The sequence below is a fragment of the Scyliorhinus canicula genome, chromosome 9, assembly GCF_902713615.1.
Source record: "Scyliorhinus canicula chromosome 9, sScyCan1.1, whole genome shotgun sequence".
NCBI lineage: Eukaryota > Metazoa > Chordata > Chondrichthyes > Carcharhiniformes > Scyliorhinidae > Scyliorhinus > Scyliorhinus canicula.
Genome location: NC_052154.1, coordinates 97,138,022 through 97,162,771, shown reverse-complemented (window position 1 = coordinate 97,162,771; position 24,750 = coordinate 97,138,022). Strand labels below are relative to the sequence as shown.

The 24,750-nt window shown below is 47.4% G+C and overlaps 1 protein-coding gene across 5 annotated transcripts in view; it reads right to left on the bottom strand.

Moving 5' to 3' along the window:
- Positions 1-24,750, bottom strand: part of LOC119971562 (oxysterols receptor LXR-alpha-like) — a 218,258-nt gene that overhangs the window by 19,018 nt on the left and 174,490 nt on the right. For all 5 annotated transcript variants that reach the window (XM_038807256.1, XM_038807258.1, XM_038807255.1 and 2 more), the window contains one exon: positions 12,130-12,309. In XM_038807256.1, the coding sequence (XP_038663184.1) occupies positions 12,130-12,309 (180 nt within the window). The remainder of the gene's footprint in view (positions 1-12,129; positions 12,310-24,750) is intronic.

Below are 24,750 nucleotides of genomic sequence, written 5' to 3'. Positions count from 1 at the left end.
TCAAGGTCACCTGATCCCTGAACGTCTATATAGAGTCATCGAGGTTTTCAGCTTGAAAACAGGCCCTTTGGCCCAATTCATCAAGATCCCGTTAAAATCTTATATAACCTTCTTCACTATCCACTACACCATTAATCTTGGTGTCATCTGCAAACTTACTAACCAAGCCTCCTACATTCTCAGCCAAATCATTAATATATATAACAAATAACAGTGGACCCAGCACCGATTCCTGAGGCCTCAGGCCTCCAGTTTCAAAAACAACCCTCCACAACCACCCTTTGGCTTCGGTGGCCAAGCCAATTTTGTATCCAATTGGCTACCTCGCCCTGGATCCTGTGCGATTTAACCTTTTGCAACAGCCTACCATGGGGTACCTTGTCAAAGGTCTTGCTAAAGTCCATGTAGACATCTCGGGATCATTCCAGGGTTCAAGCCGAGACTTGTGTGGCATCTCACAAACTACAGCCCACAAGTGCATCCATGAGATCATGGATGCCCTGTTTGAGCTGTTGGAGGCGGTGGAAACGTCGGTGGAGGAGCTTAAAGGCAAGTGGGAGGAGGAGTTAGGTGGGGAGTTAGAGGCGGGTCTATGGGCAGACGCCCTAAACGGGGTTAATTCCTCCTCCTCATGTGCCAGGCTCAGTCTAATACAGTTTAAAGTGGTACACCGGGCACACATGACGGCGGTGAGGATGAGCAAGTTTTTCGGGGTAGAAGACAGATGTGCGAGGTATGCGGGAAGCCCAGCAAACCATGTCCATATGTTTTGGACATGCCCGAAGCTTGGTGCGTTTTGGCAGGGGTTTGCCAAGGCAACGTCCAAGGTGCTAGGTACGCGGGTGGTACCGAGTCCAGAGGTGGCGATCTTTGGGATGTCAGAAGACCCGAGAGTACAGGGAGTGAAAGAGGCCGATGTCCTGGCCTTTGCCGGCTCCCTGGTAGCCCGGAGACGGATCCTGTTAATGTGGAGGGACTCGAAGCCCCTGAGTGTAGAGACCTGGGTTAGTGACATGGCTGGGTTTCTCAGCCTGGAGAAAATAAAGTTTGCCTTAAGGAGGTCAATGTTAGGGTTCTCCCGGAGGTGGCAGTCCTTCGTCAACTTCCTTGGGGAAGTGTAATTTAAAATGTCGGCAGAAGCAGCTTTCCGAGGGGGGTGGGGGTTAGTGTTGTGTTTGTTTGTTTTTTGTTATTTTCGGTGGTCTGTGAAGACAGAGCCGTTCGGGGAATTATCTATTGTTGCACTTTGTCAATGTTTAACGCCTATTGTTCTTTTTCTGCTTTCGTTACAAAATTTTACAAATACTTCAAAAATATATATTGGAGATGAGGAATGGGATTGGTGCTTAGCCCATACAGTGGGATAAAGGGCCAGAGGTGTCATACTGGTTGCGGCCAACAGATTTTAATGGTGTATAAAAGTGTCCCAACTGACCCAATCTCCCCACCTTTTCTAGACCCCCCCACACCCTCTTATCCCCTACCCCCACTTACCCCCTACCCTCACCCATCCCGACCCCATCTACCCTCCAGTGCCCCATCAGTGATCCTCCATGTGCTTAGCCTTCCGCGATCTCCGCTGCATCTTGGTGTGTCCCCACATCAGAGGTGGAGGCAGCCTGTTGCCTACCATGTCCCATGGCCCTCGATGCCTCTGGAAGGTTTCATCTCGGGGCTCTGGGGTCGAAGGGCCCCAGTGCACCTGCTGGCGGCACATGCCCACCGTGCCGTACTGTACCAGGTGCTGACTGCGAGACACGCCGTTGTCAGGGGGATGGACCTCAGGGAAGCTGTAGGACGGCTCCTTGTCGATACCCAGCGGCCCCTCCTCCTGGTCGGTGCCCATAGGGCCCTGGGGTTCACGTAGGGACGGAGGGGCAGCTGGATTGAGCCCTGGCTGCCCTGAGTCATCTGGCTCTATAAGCCTTGGCTGCTCCGCAGTGTCTGCAGCATGGTGCCGACATCTTCCGCGATGCTCCTCAGTGACTGGGATAAGCTCCATGTGCCTCAGCAATGCCCACCTGAGACTGGGATAAGCTCCATGTGCCTCAGCGATGCCCACCTGAGACTGGGATAAGCTCCATGTGCCTCAGCGATGTGTACCTGAGACTGGGACAAGCTCCATGTGCCTCAGCAATGCCCACCTGAGACTGGGACAAGCTCCATGTGCCTCAGCAATGCCCACCTGAGACTGGGACAAGCTCCATGTGCCTCAGCGATGCCCACCTGAGACTGGGATAAGCTCCATGTGCCTCAGCGATGCCCACCTGAGACTGGGATAAGCTCCATGTGCCTCAGCAATGCCCACCTGAGACTGGGATAAGCTCCATGTGCCTCAGCGATGCCCACCTGAGACTGGGATAAGCTCCATGTGCCTCAGCGATGTGTACCTGAGACTGGGACAAGCTCCATGTGCCTCAGCAATGCCCACCTGAGACTGGGACAAGCTCCATGTGCCTCAGCAATGCCCACCTGAGACTGGGACAAGCTCCATGTGCCTCAGCGATGTGTACCTGAGACTGGGACAAGCTCCATGTGCCTCAGCAATGCCCACCTGAGACTGGGACAAGCTCCATGTGCCTCAGCGATGCCCACCTGAGACTGGGACAAGCTCCATGTGCCTCAGCGATGTGTACCTGAGACTGGGACAAGCTCCATGTGCCTCAGCGATGTGTACCTGAGACTGGGACAAGCTCCATGTGCCTCAGCGATGCCCACCTGTGACTGGGACATGCCCTGCAGCACCTCATCAAGTTCCACTTGGTACTGGGTGACATCCCCCTGCGATGGGACACATCGAACCGCTCAGCCATAGCTGTCACTGACTGCGCCGCACCTTGGACATCTCCACTCATTCTGCTGACGACGTGCACCAGGCTCTCCACTGCGGTCGGCCCTCTAGCAATGTTGCCCTCGGTGCCACGCAATGCCAGCGTTATCTCCTGTACCCATACCCTCTGGGGCTTCTCCAATCAGCTATGGACCTGCTGGAGTGTGGCTGCCGTCCTCTGAATATCACAGCCGCTCTCTATCGTCGGCATCAGCTGCGGGTAAAACTGGACCAGAGGCTCGGCATCAACCTGGGACCGAGCTGGGTCCTGGGATTGTGCAGACCTCTGACTGCTGCCTCCCCTAGATGTTCCTGCCTCCATCTGAAGAACATCTGCAACTGAGTGATGTTCACCATAATGTGCCCCAGAAACCCATCGACAGAGACCTGTCCAAACCGGGCAGCGTGGTAGCACAGTGGTTAGCACTGTTGCGTCACATCTCCAGGTTCCCAGGTTTGATTCCCGTCTTGGATCACTGTCTGCGCATTCTCCCCGTGTCTGTGTGGGTTTCCTCCGGGTGCTCCGGTTTCCTCCCACTGACCAAAGACGTGCGGGTCAGATGGATTGGCCATGCTAAATTGCCCTTAGTGTCCAAAAAGGTTAAGTGGAGTTACTGAGTTACGGGAATAAGGTGGAGGCGTTGGCTTAAGTGAGGTGCTCTTTCCAAGGGCCATTGCAGACTCGATGGGCCGAATGGGCTCCTTCTGAACTATAAAATCTATGGCTGGGATTCTCCGACCCCCACCGGGTCGGACAATCCCCGGGAGGCGGCATGAATCCCGCCCCGCCGCCAGCTGCCGTATTCTCCGGCATCGGTTTTCGGGCGGGGGCGGGATTTACACCACGCCGGTCGGGGGTCATTGGCAATGCCCCCCCCCCCCCGGCCGGCAATTCTCCGGGGGCCCCGATGGGTCGAGCAGCTGTCGGTTTCTGGCCAGTCCCGCTGGCGTAAAATGGACATGGTCCCACATGGCGGGACCTGGCTGGTGGGCCATCTAGTGGAGTCTTCAGGGGGGCGCGGGGGGATCCTGGCCTGCCCCGCAGCCAGGGCCCACCGATCTGCGGGTGGGCCTGTACCATAGGGGCACTCCTTCCTTCCGCGCCGGTCTCTGTCGGGCTGGATGAGTCGGCACCGTGGGCTGCACGTCCTGCGGGAGAATGGACACGATCAGTGGGAGGGATGGGTCGGTCTGTACGGCATTAACAACTTACGGTTGGAGGTCATCTGGGTGGGGGCGGTTGATCCTCACCTCTGCACTGTGTGCTGACCTCTACGGTGGTCACTGCTCTGTCCTCGGCCATTCTGCAACCTCGAGGGCAGGTTCCTCGTCGGGGTGAGTACTCTGATAGTCTCCCGTCAGTTATGGGCCAACTTCTCCCTCAAGGTCACAGCAAGGGCATTGTTAGCCGCACACATGGTTACTCATGGGGGAGGGAGCTTGGGGAGATGGGCCTTCTGGGGGGAGGGGGATAGAGTACGGGGGGGGGGGGGGGGAGATAGTATGAAGGCAGGCAGCGTGCTGTCGTGGTCAGGTACAAACTCACCCGAGCGGCCCGGTGGCACTGGGTGCCGGTCCTCCTGGTCACCAAAGCATGGGACTGGTCTCCGTGGCAACATGGCCGCGAGCAGAGTGTGTGCACGAGCGGTTTAAGTGCTGCTATCACTTGTTAGCAGGGGGCAGGCATCTGGCAAATTAACCGGTGAAGAGCGATTTGCTGCGTGAATCCTCTGGGGCCTCGTTAAGTGGGCCAATTAACGTTTTATAATGGAGACCACCTCGCTGGGCCAAACGTAGGGGAGCTCACGACAATTCTCGGTCGCTACCACACTTAGAAACGTTTTAGCTAAATGTGCCCATTGCGTCCGAATTCAGTGTCAATCTCAGTATAAAGCACACGGCATTGTGACAGGATTCAGTGTCGATCTCAGTATTAACACATGGCATTGTGACAGGATTCAATGTCAATCTCAGTATTAACACATGGCATTGTGACAGGATTCAATGTCAATCTCAGTATTAACACATGGTATTGTGACAGGATTCAGTGTCGATCTCAGTATAAAGCACACGGCATTGTGACAGGATTCAATGTCAATCTCAGTATTAACACATGGCATTGTGACAGGATTCAGTGTCAATCTCAGTATTAACACATGGCATTGTGACAGGATTCAGTGACAATCTCAGTATTAACACATGGCATTGTGACAGGATTCAGTGTCGTTCTCAGTATTGAGCACATGGCATTGTGACAGGATTCAGTGACAATCATAGTATTAACACATGGCATTGCAACAGGATTCAGTGACAATCTCAGTATTAACACATGGCATTGTGACAGGATTCAGTGTCAATCTCAGTATTAACACATGGCATTGTGACAGGATTTGTTCGATCCTAATGTTAACACATGACATTGTGACAGGATTCAGTGTCGATCTCAGTGTTAACACATGGCATTGTGACAGGATTCAGTGTCGATCTTAGTGTTAACACATGGCATTGTGACAGGATTCAATGTCAATCTCAGTATTAACACATGGCATTGTGACAGGATTCAGTGTCAATCTCAGTATTAAACACATGACATTGTGACAGGATTCAGTGACAATCTCAGTGTTAACAAATGGCATTGTGACAGGATTCAGTGTCAATCTCAGTATTAACACATGGCATTGTGACAGGATTCAGTGACAATCTCAGTATTAACACATGGCATTGTGACAGGATTCAGTGTCGATCTCTGTTAACACATGACATTGTGACAGGATTCAGTGTTGATCTCTGTTAACACATGACATTGTGACAGGACTCAGTGTCAATCTCAGTATTATGAAATGAAAATGAAAATCGTTTATTGTCACGAGTAGGCTTCAATGAAGTTACTGTGAAAAGCCCCTAGTCGCCACATTCCGGCGCCTGTCCAGGGAGGCTGGTACGGGAATCGAACCGTGCTGCTGGCCTGCTTGGCTTTAAAAGCCAGCGATTTAGCTGAGTGAGCTAAACCAGCCCCTAACACATGGCATTCAGTGTCAATCTCAGTATTAACACATGGCATTGTGACAGGATTCAGTGACAATCTCAGTATTAACACATGGCATTGTGATAGGACTCAGTGACAATCTCAGTGTTAACACATGGCATTGTGATAGGACTCAGTGACAATCTCAGTGTTAACACATGGCATTGTTAAAGGATTCAGTGTCAATCTCAGTATTAACACATGGCATTGTGACAGGATTCAGTGACAATCTCAGTATTAACACATGACATTGTGACAGGATTCAGTAACAATCTCAGTATTAACACATGACATTGTGACAGGATTCAGTGTCAATCTCAGTATTAACACATGGCATTGTGACAGGATTCAGTGACAATCTCAGTATTAACACATGGTATTGTGACAGGATTCAGTGTCAGTCTCAGTATTAACACATGGCATTGTGACAGGATTCAGTGTCAATCTCAGTATTAACACATGGCATTGTGACAGGATTCAATGTCAATCTCAGTATTGAGCACATGGCATTGTGACAGGATTCAGTGTCAATCTTAGTATTAACACATGGCATTGTGACAGGATTCAGTGACAATCTCAGTATTAAGCACCTGGCATTGTGACAGGATTCAGTGTCGATCTCAGTGTTAACACATGGCATTGTGACAGGGTTCAGTGACAATCTCAGTGTTAACACATGACATTGTGACAGGATTCAGTGACAATCCCAGTGTTAACACATGGCATTGTGACAGGATTCAGTGACAATCTCAGTGTTAAACACATGACATTGTGACAGGATTCAGTGTCGATCTCAGTATTAAGCACATGGCATTGTGACAGGATTCAGTGACAATCTCAGTATTAAACACATGATATTGTGACAGGATTCAGTGTCAATCTCAGTATTAACACATGGCATTGTGACAGGATTCAGTGTCGATCTTAGTGTTAACACATGGCATTGTGACAGGATTCAGTGTCGATCTCAGTATTAACACATGGCATTGTGACAGGATTCAGTGTTGATCTTAGTGTTAACACATGGCATTGTGACAGGATTCAGTGTCGATCTCAGTGTTAACACATGACATTGTGACAGGATTCAGTGTCGATCTCAGTATTGAGCACATGACATTGTGACAGGATTCAATGTCAATCTCAGTATTAACACATGGCATTGTGACAGGATTCAGTGTCAATCTCAGTATTAAACACATGACATTGTGACAGGATTCAGTGACAATCTCAGTGTTAACACATGGCATTGTGACAGGATTCAGTGTCAATCTCAGTATTAACACATGGCATTGTGACAGGATTCAGTGACAATCTCAGTATTAACACATGACATTGTGACAGGATTCAGTGATAATCTCTGTTAACACATGGCATTGTGACAGGATTCAGTGTCGATCTCTGTTAACACATGACATTGTGACAGGATTCAGTGTCGATCTCTGTTAACACATGACATTGTGACAGGACTCAGTGTCAATCTCAGTATTAACACATGGCATTGTGAGAGGACTCAGTGACAATCTCAGTATTAACACATGGCATTGTTAAAGGATTCAGTGTCAATCTCAGTATTAACACATGGCATTGTGACAGGATTCAGTGACAATCTCAGTATTAACACATGACATTGTGACAGGATTCAGTGATAATCTCTGTTAACACATGGCATTGTGACAGGATTCAGTGTCGATCTCTGTTAACACATGACATTGTGACAGGATTCAGTGTTGATCTCTGTTAACACATGACATTGTGACAGGACTCAGTGTCAATCTCAGTATTATGAAATGAAAATGAAAATCGCTTATTGTCACGAGTAGGCTTCAATGAAGTTACTGTGAAAAGCCCCTAGTCGCCACATTCCGGCGCCTGTCCGGGGAGGCTGGTACGGGAATCGAACCGTGCTGCTGGCCTGCTTGGCTTTAAAAGCCAGCGATTTAGCTGAGTGAGCTAAACCAGCCCCTAACACATGGCATTCAGTGTCAATCTCAGTATTAACACATGGCATTGTGACAGGATTCAGTGACAATCTCAGTATTAACACATGGCATTGTGATAGGACTCAGTGACAATCTCAGTGTTAACACATGGCATTGTTAAAGGATTCAGTGTCAATCTCAGTATTAACACATGGCATTGTGACAGGATTCAGTGACAATCTCAGTATTAACACATGACATTGTGACAGGATTCAGTAACAATCTCAGTATTAACACATGACATTGTGACAGGATTCAGTGTCAATCTCAGTATTAACACATGGCATTGTGACAGGATTCAGTGACAATCTCAGTATTAACACATGGTATTGTGACAGGATTCAGTGTCAGTCTCAGTATTAACACATGGCATTGTGACAGGATTCAGTGTCAATCTCAGTATTAACACATGGCATTGTGACAGGATTCAATGTCAATCTCAGTATTGAGCACATGGCATTGTGACAGGATTCAGTGTCAATCTTAGTATTAACACATGGCATTGTGACAGGATTCAGTGACAATCTCAGTATTAAGCACCTGGCATTGTGACAGGATTCAGTGTCGATCTCAGTGTTAACACATGGCATTGTGACAGGATTCAGTGACAATCTCAGTGTTAACACATGACATTGTGACAGGATTCAGTGACAATCCCAGTGTTAACACATGGCATTGTGACAGGATTCAGTGACAATCTCAGTGTTAAACACATGACATTGTGACAGGATTCAGTGTCGATCTCAGTATTAAGCACATGGCATTGTGACAGGATTCAGTGACAATCTCAGTATTAAACACATGATATTGTGACAGGATTCAGTGTCAATCTCAGTATTAACACATGGCATTGTGACAGGATTCAGTGTCGATCTTAGTGTTAACACATGGCATTGTGACAGGATTCAGTGTCGATCTCAGTATTAACACATGGCATTGTGACAGGATTCAGTGTCGATCTTAGTGTTAACACATGGCATTGTGACAGGATTCAGTGTCGATCTCAGTGTTAACACATGACATTGTGACAGGATTCAGTGTCGATCTCAGTATTGAGCACATGACATTGTGACAGGATTCAATGTCAATCTCAGTATTAACACATGGCATTGTGACAGGATTCAGTGTCAATCTCAGTATTAAACACATGACATTGTGACAGGATTCAATGTCAATCTCAGTATTAACACATGGCATTGTGACAGGATTCAGTGTCAATCTCAGTATTAAACACATGACATTGTGACAGGATTCAGTGACAATCTCAGTGTTAACACATGGCATTGTGACAGGATTCAGTGTCAATCTCAGTATTAACACATGGCATTGTGACAGGATTCAGTGACAATCTCAGTATTAACACATGACATTGTGACAGGATTCAGTGATAATCTCTGTTAACACATGGCATTGTGACAGGATTCAGTGTCGATCTCTGTTAACACATGACATTGTGACAGGATTCAGTGTCGATCTCTGTTAACACATGACATTGTGACAGGACTCAGTGTCAATCTCAGTATTAACACATGGCATTGTGATAGGACTCAGTGACAATCTCAGTATTAACACATGGCATTGTTAAAGGATTCAGTGTCAATCTCAGTATTAACACATGGCATTGTGACAGGATTCAGTGACAATCTCAGTATTAACACATGACATTGTGACAGGATTCAGTAACAATCTCAGTATTAACACATGGCATTGTGACAGGATTCAGTGACAATCTCAGTATTAACACATGACATTGTGACAGGATTCAGTAACAATCTCAGTATTAACACATGACACTGTGACAGGATTCAGTGTCAATCTCAGTATTAACACATGGCATTGTGACAGGATTCAGTGACAATCTCAGTATTAACACATGGTATTGTGACAGGATTCAGTGTCAATCTCAGTATTAACACATGGCATTGTGACAGGATTCAGTGTCAATCTCAGTATTAACACATGGCATTGTGACAGGATTCAATGTCAATCTCAGTATTGACACATGGCATTGTTACAGGATTCAGTGTCAATCTTAGTATTAACACATGGCATTGTGACAGGATTCAGTGACAATCCCAGTATTAAGCACCTGGCATTGTGACAGGATTCAGTGTCGATCTCAGTGTTAACACATGGCATTGTGACAGGATTCAGTGACAATCTCAGTGTTAACACATGACATTGTGACAGGATTCAGTGACAATCCCAGTGTTAACACATGGCATTGTGACAGGATTCAGTGACAATCTCAGTGTTAAACACATGACATTGTGACAGGATTCAGTGTCGATCTCAGTATTAAGCACATGGCATTGTGACAGGATTCAGTGACAATCTCAGTATTAAACACATGATATTGTGACAGGATTCAGTGTCAATCTCAGTATTAACACATGGCATTGTGACAGGATTCAGTGTCAATCTCAGTATTAACACATGGCATTGTGACAATATTTATGTTCGAACCTAATGTTAACACATGACATTGTGACAGGATTCAGTGTCGATCTCAGTGTTAACACATGGCATTGTGACAGGATTCAGTGTCAATCGTAGTGTTAACACATTGCATTGTGACAGGATTCAGTGTCGTTCTCAGTATTGAGCACATGGCATTGTGACAGGATTCAGTGACAATCTTAGTATTAACACATGACATTGTGACAGGATTCAGTAATAATCTCAGTATTAACACATGACATTGTGACAGGATTAACACATGGCATTGTGACAGGATTCAGTGACAATCTCAGTATTAACACATGGCATTGTTAAAGGATTCAGTGTCGTTCTCAGTATTGAGCACATGGCATTGTGACAGGATTCAGTGACAATCATAGTATTAACACATGACATTGTGACAGGATTCAGTAACAATCTCAGTATTAACACATGACATTGTGACAGGATTCAGTGTCAATCTCAGTATTAACACATGGCATTGTGACAGGATTTAGTGACAATCTCAGTATTAACACATGGTATTGTGACAGGATTCAGTGTCAATCTCAGTATTAACACATGACATTGTGACAGGATTCAGTGTCGATCTCAGTATTAACACATGGCATTGTGACAGGATTCAATGTCAATCTCAGTATTGACACATGGCATTGTTACAGGATTCAGTGTCAATCTTAGTATTAACACATGGCATTGTGACAGGATTCAGTGACAATCTCAGTATTAAGCACCTGGCATTGTGACAGGATTCAGTGTCGATCTCAGTGTTAACACATGACATTGTGACAGGATTCAGTGTCGATCTCAGTGTTAACACATGGCATTGTGACAGGATTCAGTGACAATCTCAGTGTTAACACATGGCACTGTGACAGGATTCAGTGTCCATCGTAGTGTTAAACACATGACATTGTGACAGGATTCAGTGTCGATCTCAGTATGAAGCACATGGCATTGTGACAGGATTCAGTGACAATCTCAGTATTAAACACATGATATTGTGACAGGATTCAGTGTCAATCTCAGTATTAACACATGGCATTGTGACAGGATTCATTGACAATCTCAGTATTAACACATGGCATTGTGACAGGATTCGGTGACAATCTCAGTATTAACACATGGCATTATGACAGGATTCAGTGCCAATCTCAGTATTAACACATGGCACTGTGACAGGATTCAGTGTCAATCTCAGTAATAAACACATGATATTGTGACAGGATTCAGTGTCAATCTCAGTATTAACACATAGCATTATGACAGGATTCAGTGTCAATCTCAGTTCAAACAGACTTCTGATGATGCTTGGTGTCTGAAAACCCTGTGTTAAACATTCAGTCACATTTGTGGAGACTGTGATAAAGCCAGTATCAAAGTCACACACTCAATCTCGGACCCATTAATTAGCTGATGTTAAATACATTCACCAAGGGTCATGCTCTATTCACAATAAATGGTTCGCAAACATCGACATTTCAGCTGCCAGTTATATTGTTAATCATAGTAATCCCTACATTGCAGAAGATCGGCTCATCTCGTCTGCACCGACCCTTGGAACGAGCACCCTACTTAAGCTCAGACCACCACCTAGTCCCGCAACCCAGTAACACCACCTAACCTCTTTACACTAAGGGATAATTTAGCATGGCCAATCCACCCAACCTGCACGTAACCTAGCGTAGAATTCCTTTGAATGTTTGTTGACATTCTGGATGTAATTGAATGGATAAAGGATATTTGCAAACTGAAACATTTTGAGAATCTTACACAAATTGGGGCATCTCAAACCCCAGCTCGCATTTGCTGTTGTACTGGAGTTGGAATCGTACCTCAATGGTGGAAGTCTTGAGTAGAGCGATCTGATCTTCCCGGGTGAGATCCAGGAACCCTGGCAGCTGCTTTGCAAAGTCAACTATTTCCTGAACGGAGATGATTGCCAGTTCAGTGAAGTGTGCAAATCTCTGCTGCCTCATCTCTCGATTGTGTGAATCAACACTCTGCGGCCACGGCTATGGGAGAAAGGTTGCAAAAAACACTGACCCCGTCAATAGGATAGAGCATGTAAGATATAGGTTTTGAGCAGTTACAGAAAAGGACAAATTAAAATCAAATGTAAATACACCCAACTAAAAGAAGGCAACTTTCAATGAGTTGAAAAGGAATATGTGCAACCTAAGATTGGCAGGTAAAACAGTAAATAAACAATTTCAAGGAGATGATCATTCAGGTCAGGGACTAGAAACAAAGGTATCTTAAAGATAGAGCTGTCATGGTACTGTTACAATGAAAAAGAGACAGGATGATAACTTAATAATTGTGTAGTGAACCAAACTAAATATGCAATGTCCCCACGAAGAGATCTGAAAAGAGAGGTAAAGAGAGAGCACGAGAATAGGTTTGAGGCTAACTAAAAAGAGAACTCAAAAGTATTTCTAAACATATAAATAATGAAAAGGTAGTCAAGGGAAGGGTAGGAATCAAGGAGATTGTTGTGTGGAGACAAAGAGTATGGCATATCAAACAGCATCTGGCAGCTGTGGCCCCATTTGTAGAACTCTTGCTGTGAGAGTCCTGAATTATTGATCGTCCCACCATCCCTCCCACTCCCAATCAATTTCCTACACCCTCACTGCTGTGGGAGGTGGGACGTCGTTCACTGGCAGAGGGATTCTCTGTTCCCGCCGCTGTCAATGGGGTTTCCTATTGAAGACCCCCCACCCCCAGGCCACTGGGAAACCCGGAGAATCCCACCGCCTGTGAACAGGAGGAGAACTGCAACCATTATTTCATTGGAGGCAGTCCAGAGAAGGTTCACTAGGATGATCCCCGGTATGGAGGGATTGTTTTATGACCAAAGGTTGAACATGTTGGGACTCTACTCATTGGAATTTAGAAGAATGGGAGGTGGTCTCACTGAAACATACTGGATTCTTCAAGGGCTTGACAGGGTAAATGCTGAGAGGATGTTTCCCCTCATGGGAGAGTCTAGGATCAGAGGGTGTACTCTCAGAATGAAGGGTCACCAATTTAAGACTGAGATGAGAAGGAATTTATTCTCTCAGAGGATTGAGAGTCTTTGGAACTCCTTGTCACAGAGAGCTGTAGGCAAAGATCCTTGTGTATATTTAAGGCTGAGATAGATTCTTCATAAGTAAGAGAATCACAGGGGAAAGGGCAGGAAAGTGGACATGAGGAAAGTCATATCAGCCATGATCCTATTAAATAGCGGAGTATGTTCGAGTGGCCTACTCCTGTTCCTGTTTCTCATGGTCTTATGATCAGCCAAACTGCAAGGCCAAACTCATGGCCTCGACCATGAAGGACAAAGTCTAGAAGGACAAAGGCAGCAGACACCCTGGAACCCCACCACCTGGAGGTTCCCCACCCAGTCACTCACCACCCTGACTTGGAAATATATCACTGTTCCTTCACTGTCACTGGGTTGAACTCTGGAGCTCCCTCCTTAACAGCACGCTGGGTGTACCTACACCACATGGACTGCAGTGAATCAAGAAGGCAGCTCACCACCACCTTCTGAAGGGTAATTAGGGATGGACAATGAATGGTGGCCGAGGCAGCTATACCAACATCCCATAAAATAATTTCAAAAAAGTTGACAACTGACCTGGCATGGGTGGTTTGTGCAAACAATTCACAAATCGCTGGCTTTTAAAGCAGACCAAGCAGGCCAGCAGCACGGTTCGATTCCTGTAACAGCCTTCCCGGACAGGCGCCGGAATGTGGCGACTAGGGGCTTTTCATAGTAACTTCATTGAAGCCTACTCGTGACAATAAACGATTTTCATTTCATTTTAAATTGGTCAATGGGCAAAATGCCAAATTGCTTTATGTTCTGTATGATATTTCTGCTCTAGAAGTTACTACAAATAATGCAATTTATTCAGCACATTTGTATACTTTACAGGTAGGTTGAAAGGCTTTAAAAGCCTTGGGCCCATCTCATCAACGCCGGTCAAAAACAACCACCTAACTATTCTGATCCTAGTTTGCAGCACTTGGCCCATAGCCCTGTCTGCCCTGGCATTGCAAATGCACATCTAAATACTTCTTAAATGTTATGAGGGTCTCTGCCTCCACCACCCGTTCAGGCAACGAGTTCCTCACTCCCACCATCCTCTGGTTAAAATGTTTACCCTCACATCCCCTCTAAACCTCCTGCCCCTTACTTTAAATCTGTGCCCACTGATCATTGACCCCCCCCCCCCCCACCCCCCACGAAGGGGAAAGGTTTCTTCCTATCTACTCTATCTATGACCTTCTTAATTTTATACATCTCAATCATGTCCCCCCTCATACTCTTCTGCTCCAAAGAAAACAATCCCAGTCTATCCAAGCTCTCTCCAGAACTGCATACAATATTCAAGCTATGGCCGAACCGAACCAATGTTTTATACCGTTCTGGCATAATCTCCCTGCTCTTAAACTTTATGCCTTGGCTAATAAAGGCAAGCACACCATAAGCCTTCTTAAACACTGTATCCACCTGCCCTGCTCCCTTAAGGGACCAGTGTACATGTACACCAAGGTCGCTCTGACCCTCGGTGCTTGCTGGGTCCTGCCATTTGGCCTGCCTAAGTGTATCACCTCACACTTATCCGGATTGAATTCCATTTGCCACTGATCTGCCCATCTGACCAGCCCGTCTATATCCTCCTGTAATCCAAGCCTGTCTTCCTCGGTATTTACCACCCCACCAATTTTTGTATCTTTTATGCTGCAACTATACATGACCCTGGTGAGACCACATTTGGAGTATTGTGTACAGTTCTGGTCACCTCATTATAGGAAGGATGTGGAAGCATTGGAAAGGGTGCAAAGGAGATTTACCAGGATGCTGCCTGGCTTGGAGGGTAGGTGTTATGAGGAAAGGTTGAGGGAGCTAGGGCTTTTCTCTTTGGAGCGGAGGAGGATCAGAGGTGACTTAATAGAGGTTTATAAGATGATGAGGGGGATAGATAGAGTGGACATTCAGAGACTATTTCCTCGGGTGGATGTAGCTGTTACAAGGGGGCATAACTATCAGATTCAGGGTGGGAGATATAGGAGGGATATCCGAGGTAGGTTCTTTACTCAGAGTGGTTAGGGTGTGGAATGGACTGCCTGCTGTGATAGTGGAGTCGGACACTTTGGGAACTTTCAAGCGATTATTAGATAGGCACATGGAGCACATCAGAATGACAGGGAGTGGGATAGCTTGATCTTGGTTTCGGACAAAGCTCGGCACAACATCGAGGGCTGAAGGGCCTGTTCTGTGCTGTACTGTTCTAAGTTCCACAAGCTTACTGATCAACCCTCCTACATTCACATCTAAATCATTTATATAAACAATGTGGTGAATGGTATCGGTAGCTGCTGTAACGGTACCTTACCTTTAATACATTGGCCCTTTAAGACCGGGCTTGGAACCCTGGGGGACTCCGCCTCTGGCTCCGCCCCCAGGAAACGGTATATAAGATGAGGCTCACTCAGCAGCATGTGATGAGCACACTTCTCGGCTGCTGTTCAGTTCTCTGATGATTAAAGCCTTTGAATTACCTATCTTCTCTCTTGTGTCGTAATTAAGGGTATCTCAAACAACAAACAGTAAGGGCCCCAGCACTGATCCCTGCGGGACCCCACTGGACACAGGCTTCCAGTCAGAAAAACACCCCTCTGTCGTCACCCTCTGCTTCCTGCAACTCAACCAATTCTGGATCCAATTTGCCAAATTTCCTTGGATTCCATGGGCTGAGGGAGCCTTCACTATCAATCTCCCATGTGGGGTATATCTATAGCCTTGCTGAAGTCCAAATAGATTACGTCAAATACTCTACATCAAATATCCTCATCTACACACCTGGTCATCTCTTCAGGAAATTCAAACAAGCCGGTCAGGCATGACCTACCCTTCACAAAACCATGCTGATTGTTCTTGATTAATTCCTGCTTCTCTGAATGCAGATTAATTCTGTCTCTCAGAATTATTTCCAATAGTTTAGGTTAGACTGACTGACCTGTAGTTTCCTGGTTTATCCCTTCCTCCCTTCTTGAATAATGGTCCCACATTGGCTATCCTCCACTCCTCTGGCACCTCTCCTGTGGCCAGAGAGGAATTGAAAATTATTGCCAGCGCATCTGCTATGCTATTTCCTCCCTTGCCTCGCTCAACAGTCTGGGATACATTTAATCTGGCCCTGGATATTTGTCTACCTTTAAGCCTGCCAGACCACTCAGATTTGTCTACTTTTAATCCTGCCAGATCACTCAGAACCTCCTCTCTGTCTATGTTAATTAATTTAATTTGATCACAGTCCTTTTCCCTGATTTCTATACCCACACCGTCCCTCTGACGAGTGAACATTGACAGAAAGTATTCATTTCGAACCCTACTTACTTCCTCTGGTTCCACACACAAATTACCACTGTGATCCTTAATGAACCCTACTCTTTCCCTAGTTATCATTTTACCCTTAATATAGTTGTACAACAACGTAGGATTTTCCTTATTTTACCTGCCAGTATCCTTTCATGTCCCCTTTTTGCTCTCCTAATTTCCTTAGGTTCCCTCTTGCACATTCTATATGCCCCTCGGTCTTCTGCTGTTTTGAGCCCTTGATATCTGCCATAAGCCTCCCTTTGTCTCCTTATCCAATGCTGAATATGCCTCGATATCCAGGATTCACTGGATTTGTTGGTCCTACCCTTTTTATCGATTGGAACATGTTGGCCCTGTACTCTCCCTATTTCCTTCTTGAATGCATCCTACTGTTCTGTCATACATTTACCTAAAAGTGTCTGCTCCCAGTCCACTCTGGCCAAATCATATCTGATCTTATTAAAATCGGTCTTCCCCCCCGGTTTAGAACTTTGATTTCAGGTCCATCCTTATCCTTTTCCAGAACAATCTTCCTAGTTCCTAAGCCCAATGATCTTCATTAATGACCTCCCTTCAATTATAAGGTCAGAAGTGGGGATGTTCATGGATGACTGCTCAGTGTTCAGCACCATTCGCGACTCCTCAGATAATGAAGCAGTCCATGTCCAAATGCAGCAAGACCTGGACAATATCCAGGCTTGGGTGGACAAGTGGCAAGTACCGTTCGCGCCACACAAGTGCCAGGAAATTACCATCTCCAACAAGAGAGGATCTAACCACTCCCTCTTGACATTCAATGGCATTAAAATCACTGAATCACCCAAAATCAACATCCTGGAAGTTACCATTGATCAGAAACTGAACTGGAAGAGCCATATAAATACTGTGGCTACAAGAGCAGGTCAGAGGCTAGGAATCCTGCAGCGAGTAACTCATTTCCTGACTCCTCAAAAACCTGTCCACCATCAACAAGGCACAAGTTCGGAGTGTAATGGAATACTCCCCACTTGCCTGGATGAGTGCAGCTTCAATAACACTCAAGAAACTTGACACCGTATAAAGAAAGTCGGGAGGTACTGAAGCAGGAAATTAGGAGGACTAGGAGGACATACTGTTGGCATGGCTCTGCATCACGGACCAGCCATCCAATTAAACTAACTGACCCCCCACCCTCCTGCAAACATGATGTCATCCAAAACTGTGCTGCCCCGTCTAAACTTTCAGCAAGTCCTGTACCCCATCACCCCACTGTTCACTGACCGGCATTGTCATGCCAAGTCTTCATTTTCAAATTCTGACCCTCCTATTCAAATCCCTCCAGGGCTTTGCCTTTCTCTATCTCTGTGACCACCTCCATCATCACAGCCCTCCAGAATATCTGCACTCGTCTAATTCTGGTCTCTTGTGCATCCCCAATTATATTTGGTCCACCACTGGTAACTTTAGTTGCCTTGGCCCCCAAGCTCTGGAATACCCTCCCTGTACTGGGGAGACAGTCTCAGAATAAAGGCAAAGCCATGTAGGGCTGAAATGAGGAGGGCTTTCTTCACTCAGAGGAATTCACTACCCCTGGGGACTGTGGAAACTCAGTCATCGAGTATGTTCAAAACAAAGACCGATATGTTTGTAGATACCAATGTCATCAAAGGATACGGGGATAGTGGAGGAGGCTGGCTTTGAGGTGAAGCTCAGCCATGAACTAACTCAATGATGGAGCCGGCTCAAGGGACTGATTGGCCTACTTCTGTTCCTAATTCCTATCATTTCCTTTAAGACACCTCTTAAAACACAGCTATTTACATCTAACTTAATGTGTGCTTGTGATAACCCTCACGAGGACCATGGGGTATCACTGATTGATCTCCCCGTGGACTTTGTAGAATGCGAATTCCTGTGCTGAGCGGGCAAAGATCCTCCCCAGCTGGGGCACCTTAGCTGGACCATTAAATGTAGATTTAGCATGGCCAATCCACCTAACCTGCACATCTTTGGATTGTGTGAGGAAACCGGAGTACCTGGAGGATCTTCCAGGTTTCTTCTGGGAGCTCCGGTTTCCTCCCACAAGTCCTGAAAGACATGCTGTTAGGTAATTTGGACATTCTGAATTCTCCCTCTGTGTACCTGAACAGGCGCTGGAATGTAACTTCAATAACTTCATTATAGCCCTCCTAATTAATGTAAGCCTACTTGTGATAATAAAGATTATTATTGTAAAAAAAAGTGAGATGACGCATAGAATTTACAGTGCAGAAGGAGGCCATTCAGCCCATCAAGTCCGCACTGGCCCTCGGAAAGAGCACCCTATTTAAGCCCACGCCTCCATCCTTTCCCTGTAACCCAGTAACCCCACTTCACCTTTTTTTTGGTCACTAAGGGCAATTTAGCATGGCCGATCCACCTAACCTGCACATCTTTGGACTGTGGGAGGAAACCGGAGCACCCGGAGGAAACCCACGCAGACACAGGGAGAACGTGCAGACTCCGCACAGACAGTGACCCAAGCCGGGGCCCGAGAGCTGTAAAGCAACTGTGCTAACCACCGTGCTACCGTGCTGCATGTTGGCGGTGCGTTTCCTGTACCGGCTGAGGTGAGTCATCAAGTTCCTGCCTTCTCAACCTTGCCCCATGCCTGAGGTGTGGTGATCCTCAAGTTAAATCACCGTCAGTCAGCTCTCCCCCTCAAAGAGGAAGGCAGCCTATGGTCATCTGGAACTGTGGTGACTTTAATGGTGCATTTTGACAGGAGGGATAGGGAAAGAGAAAACAGACTGAATGACACAATTCTAAACCAGGTGCAGGAACAGAGAGACACGGGGGGTCCAAGTGCACCCATCTCTGAAGGTGATGGGACATATCATAGAAATCCTACAGAACAGGAGGCCATTTGGCCCATCAATTCTGCACCAATTCTTCAAAAGAGGACCCTATCTAGGCCCCCTCTGTATCCCCATAACCCCACCTACCTTTTGGACACTAGGGGGCAATTTAGCATGGCCAATCCACCTAACCTGAACATCTTTGGATTGTGGGGGAAACCGGAGCACCCGGGGGAAACCTACGCATACACGGGGAGAACGTGCAAACTCCACACAGATAGTTACCCATGATCAGACTTGAACCCAGGTCCCTGGAGCTGTGAGGCGTGAGGCAGCAGTGCTAACTTCTGTGCCAACGAGTGGTCAGCAAAATATATTGAATCTAGGGCTTCATAGAGATCTTGATACAGAAGAAGGGTGGTTAGGCTGAACCTGTATAAATCTCTGATTAGGTCACAACTAGAGAATTGTGTCCAGTCCTGGCCACCACATTTTGAGAAGTGAGTGTCCATGAGGTGTGCGGGGGAAGCATCTCAGAATGGTTTCAGGGATGGAGGATTTTAACTGCAGTTAGGGTTGGAGAAGCTGGAGTTGTTCTCCTGGAGCAAAAGAGATTGAGGGGAGATTTGATAGACAGGTACATGATTATAACAGGTTTGGATAAGGTATATGAGGAAAAACTCTTCCCTTTCACTGACAGTATAAGGACTAGGAGACACAATTAATATTTTGGGCAGGAGATACAAAGAACAATACAGCACAGGAACAGGCCCTTCGGCCATCCAAGCCTGTCCCGGTCATGATACCAACCTTGGCCCAAACTCTCAGCACCAATGGAGCAGGGGAATGTGAGGAAGGTTATTTTTGGACAGTGAATGGTAATGACCCGGAACTCACTGTCCACAAAGGGGGAGGGGGGGGGGGGGGGGGGAGCAGACACATCAATGATTTCAAAAGAAAACCAAATGGACATGGCTGCAGGGGTTGAGCAGGTGAGTGGAATGGCTTGATTATTCCACATGGCTTTGATGGGCCAAATAACCTTCTTCAGTGCTGGAAGTGAGTCTCACAGCCGGAACTTTCCGGCTGTTCGCGTCACTGGGATCTTCCGGTCCCGCTGACAGTGGACCCCCCGCCGCAGATTTCCCAGCAGCAAGTGGTGCATTCAACAGGAAACCCCATCGACAATGCTGAGACCAGACTATCCCGTAGCTGGCCAATGACGGGGGTCACCTCCGCCTCCGCCATGGTACTTACCATGGCGAAGGCAGAAGGAAAAGAGTGCCCCATGGCACAGGCCCGCCCGCCGATCACCCCGTGCCCCCCCCAGGTCCCCGGAGCCCACCCGCGCCATCTGTTCCCCCCGGTAAGGTAGGTGGTTTGATCCACGCCGGCGGGAGAGGGTTGACAGCGGCGGGACTTCTGCCGATCGCGGACCGGAGAATCTCTGGGGGGGGGGGGGGCGCTGACCGGCGCGATTCCCGCCCCCGTTGAATCTCTGGTGCCGGAGAATTCGGGACACGGCGGGGGCGGGATTCACGCCGGCCCCCGGCAGGGGTGGGATTAACACCGGCCCCCGGCGATTCTCCGACCCTGCCGGGGGTCGGAGAATCCCGTTCCATGAAACTAGTCATTATTAGCTATGCTTTTCCTCCTGATGGATACTCTCTTGCATGTTTCATAATATTTATGATGGGTACAATGGGAAGTGTCCCTTGGCACGGGAAGCTCAGAAATGAGAAAGCTATTAAAAATACTCTGGCTGCTGAGACACTAGGTTTTGTGGAGGCAGTGTAAATTGGATTTTATTTATCAAATATTTTAAGGAAGAACCTCTACAATGGGTGCACTGAATATAATATATACCCATTGAATATTATGTGGATAATTGCTCATTCTGGGAAAATTTTGAAAAGTGTGAGTGAGAAAAGGTTATTGCTATCTTGAAACAAACACTGGAGGGAAAGGATAAATCTGAAAGAGGGGGATACAATCTGTCAACTGTTGGATTGCTTCACAAAGAAACAAAGGGAAGAAATGTTCTAGGTTCACAATGTCATGTTTTGTACAGAATATGGAGGTTTTTGATTTAAACTAGTTTGAAATGTTAATTGTATATTGTTATAACCTGCCTGCTTACCACTGGCTGGGAACTAATGGCAATCCCACAATCCTTAGGGAGTATGAGCTTCCCCAATGAGGGGGGCGGAGAAATCATTAGCAGGGCCATGCATAAATAAAGCTGGCCAGTATGGAACCAGCTAGAGAGGAGTGAGAAGCAAGGGAGTTACTGCTGCTGTTGTGTGGATATATGTTATTGTAAATAAAGATTTCTTTCTGTTCTACAAACTTGTGCTGGATCCTTCATGGCCCCTATAAAACTGGTGACGAGGGTTAAAGTGAATAGCTGTCTACACTGCTGATGCCACCTTCCTGGATTTTTGTTGGATACAGGTTGGAAGTTGTTTTCTATTACACCATGCCTCTGTATGGACGTTTGGATGTTTTTGATGCTGCGCTGGAAAGCTGGAACCAGTATCCACAACGGATGCATTACTACTTCCGGGCAAACAACATCACCGAAAATGAGCGACAGGTGGTCATATTGCTCACCGCATTCGTTTGGGTGATTAGGAGCCTTACGTGCCCAGCTGTGCTGGACACCAAGACGTTTGATGAACTTGACCTTAGTGGGGCAACATTTCAACCCAACCCCATCCATGATAGTCCAGCGTTACTGGTTTAAAACCGCTGAAAGGACCCCAGGAGAATCTCTTGCTGAGTTACTATCCAGGCTACGCAGGATTGCGGAGCACTGTGACTATGGTGAGACCTGGTCAAAAATGTTACGCGACCGTTTGGTTTGCGGTATTAACAATGCGGCCACCCAGAGAAAGTTGTTAGCCGAGCCAACATTGATTTATCAACAGGCCATTCAGATAGTATTGTCCCGAGAGAGCGCAGAACGGGGAGTGCAGGAGCAACAGGGAATGGAGGTGCATGCCTTGGGGCACAACCACTTCCATCCAAAAGTGCCCCCCTGCACCCCTGCGGTACCTTGGGCAGGGCGGCATCTGGATCGATATCAGTAGCCGCCGGACGTTCCTCCCCGAAGGGAGCCTTCTCCAGTACTGATGGATGTTGAGCCTTGTCCGTGTCAGACTTGTAGGCGCCGGCCCGTCGCGGACACCGGTCCTGGGGGCGCCAGAGGCGTGTCATTCAGACAGAAACTGGGGCCAGCCCAGGGGCCGTACCTTTCATTTGGATGAACCTGCGGTGACTACTCCCGAGGACGTGGAGACGGAGGACGACTGCCTGCAGCCGCATTGTGTGGCAGCTCCCTGTGTGGCCCCCATTAAAGTGACAGTACGGGTCAATGGTCACCTGCTTGAGATGGAGTTGGACACTGGCGCAGCGGTCTCTGTGATCACCCAGAGGACATTCGACCGCATCAAGCGGGGTATACAGACCCTTACATTAACCGACACACAGGCCAGGTTGGTCACCTACACGGGGGAACCATTGGACATTGCAGGAACTACGATGGCCCCTGTTGTTTATGGACGCCAGGAGGGGCGTTTCCCACTTATCGTGGTGTGCGGCCATGGGCCCACCCTGTTGGGTCGGGACTGGTTCCGCCATTTGTGGCTGCAGTGGCAGCACATCCTTCAAACAGGTTCTGGAGGGTTGACGGAGGTACTAGGACGGTACCCAGATGTATTCCAGCCCGGTTTGGGGAAGATAAAAGCCCGTATCCAGGTTGAACCAGGAGCCACGTCGTGTTATTTCTGGGCGCTTCCAAGGCCTTATGCCTTGCTCGAGAAGGTAGAAGGGGAGCTCACTCATTTGGAGTCCTTGGGTATTATCAGGCCCGTCCGTTTCGCTGACTGGGCAGCACCAATTGTACCTGTAATGAAGCCAGATGCCACAGTTCATTTGTGCGGCGACTATAAACTTACAGTGAATACGGCTTCCTGACTCGACCGATACCCAATGCCTCACATAGAGGATCTCTACGCGAAGCTTGCAGGCGGACCCTCGTTTACAAAATTAGATATGAGTCACGCCTACCTACAGTTGGAGCTGGACCCTGCCTCTCGGCCATAAGTAACTATTAATACACACAGGGGCCAGTATAAATATACACGGTTGCCCTTTGGGGTATCCTCTGCCTGCGCTATGTTTCAATGTGTCATGGAGGGCTTCTTGAGAGGTTTACTGCGTGTCGCTGTATACTTAGACAATATTTTGATTACAGGGACATTGGAGCAGGAACATTTGGAAAATTTCGAGGCTACCCTTAGATGCTTCTCAGAGGCTGGAGTCCGTTTAAGTCGCACAAAGTGCGTCTTTCAGGCGAAGGAAGTAGTCTACCTGGGTTATCGGGTGGACCGCGAAGGTTTGCACCCCGTCGCAGAGAAGGTGCGCGCGATTCAACAGGCCCCCCCCCGACTGACACTTTGTACCTTTGTTCTTTTCTTGGCCTCGTTATCTATTACGGAAAGTTCCTCCCCAATCTGGCAACTACGCTGGCCCCGTTGCACCTTCTGCTGAAGAAGAATCACACCTGGATTTGGGGTCAGCCGCAAGAAACCGTTTTCCGGCGGGTAAAACAACAATTGTCGTCGTCGGGGTTACTAACCCACTATGATCCTGGAAAGCCTTCGCTCATCACGTATATGATGCATCCCCGTATGGTCTTGGGACTGTCCTGTTCCAGAAGATGGAGAACGGGGCTGAGCGGCCGATAGCTTTCACCTCCCGCACATTGACTGCAGCGGAGAAAAAGTACGCGCAGATCGAGAAGGAGGGCCTGATGATGGTCATTGCGGCGAAATGCTTCCACCAATATGTGTATTGCTACCATTTCACTATTGTGACTGATCATAAGCCTCTGCTGGAACTTTTCAGAGAGGATAAGCCAATACTGCCCATTGCTTCCGCACGGATCCAGCGCCGGGCTTTGTTGCTCACTGCATACGAGTATTCTCTGGAGCACAAACCAGGAACCCAGATAGGGAATGCCGACGCACTGAGCCGATTGCCTTTATCGACCGACCCCATGTCGACCCCCATGACTGGTCAGGTGGTTGCAACCCTAAATTTTATGGACTCCTTTCCTGTGACGGCATCACAGATCCGTGAGTGGACCCAGACGGAGCCAGTCCTGTCAAAGGTTCGGCACATAGTCCTGTATGGAGGGCAGCATAGACAACGCCCAGGCGAGTTGTGGGCATTTTCCTCCAAGCTGTCAGAAT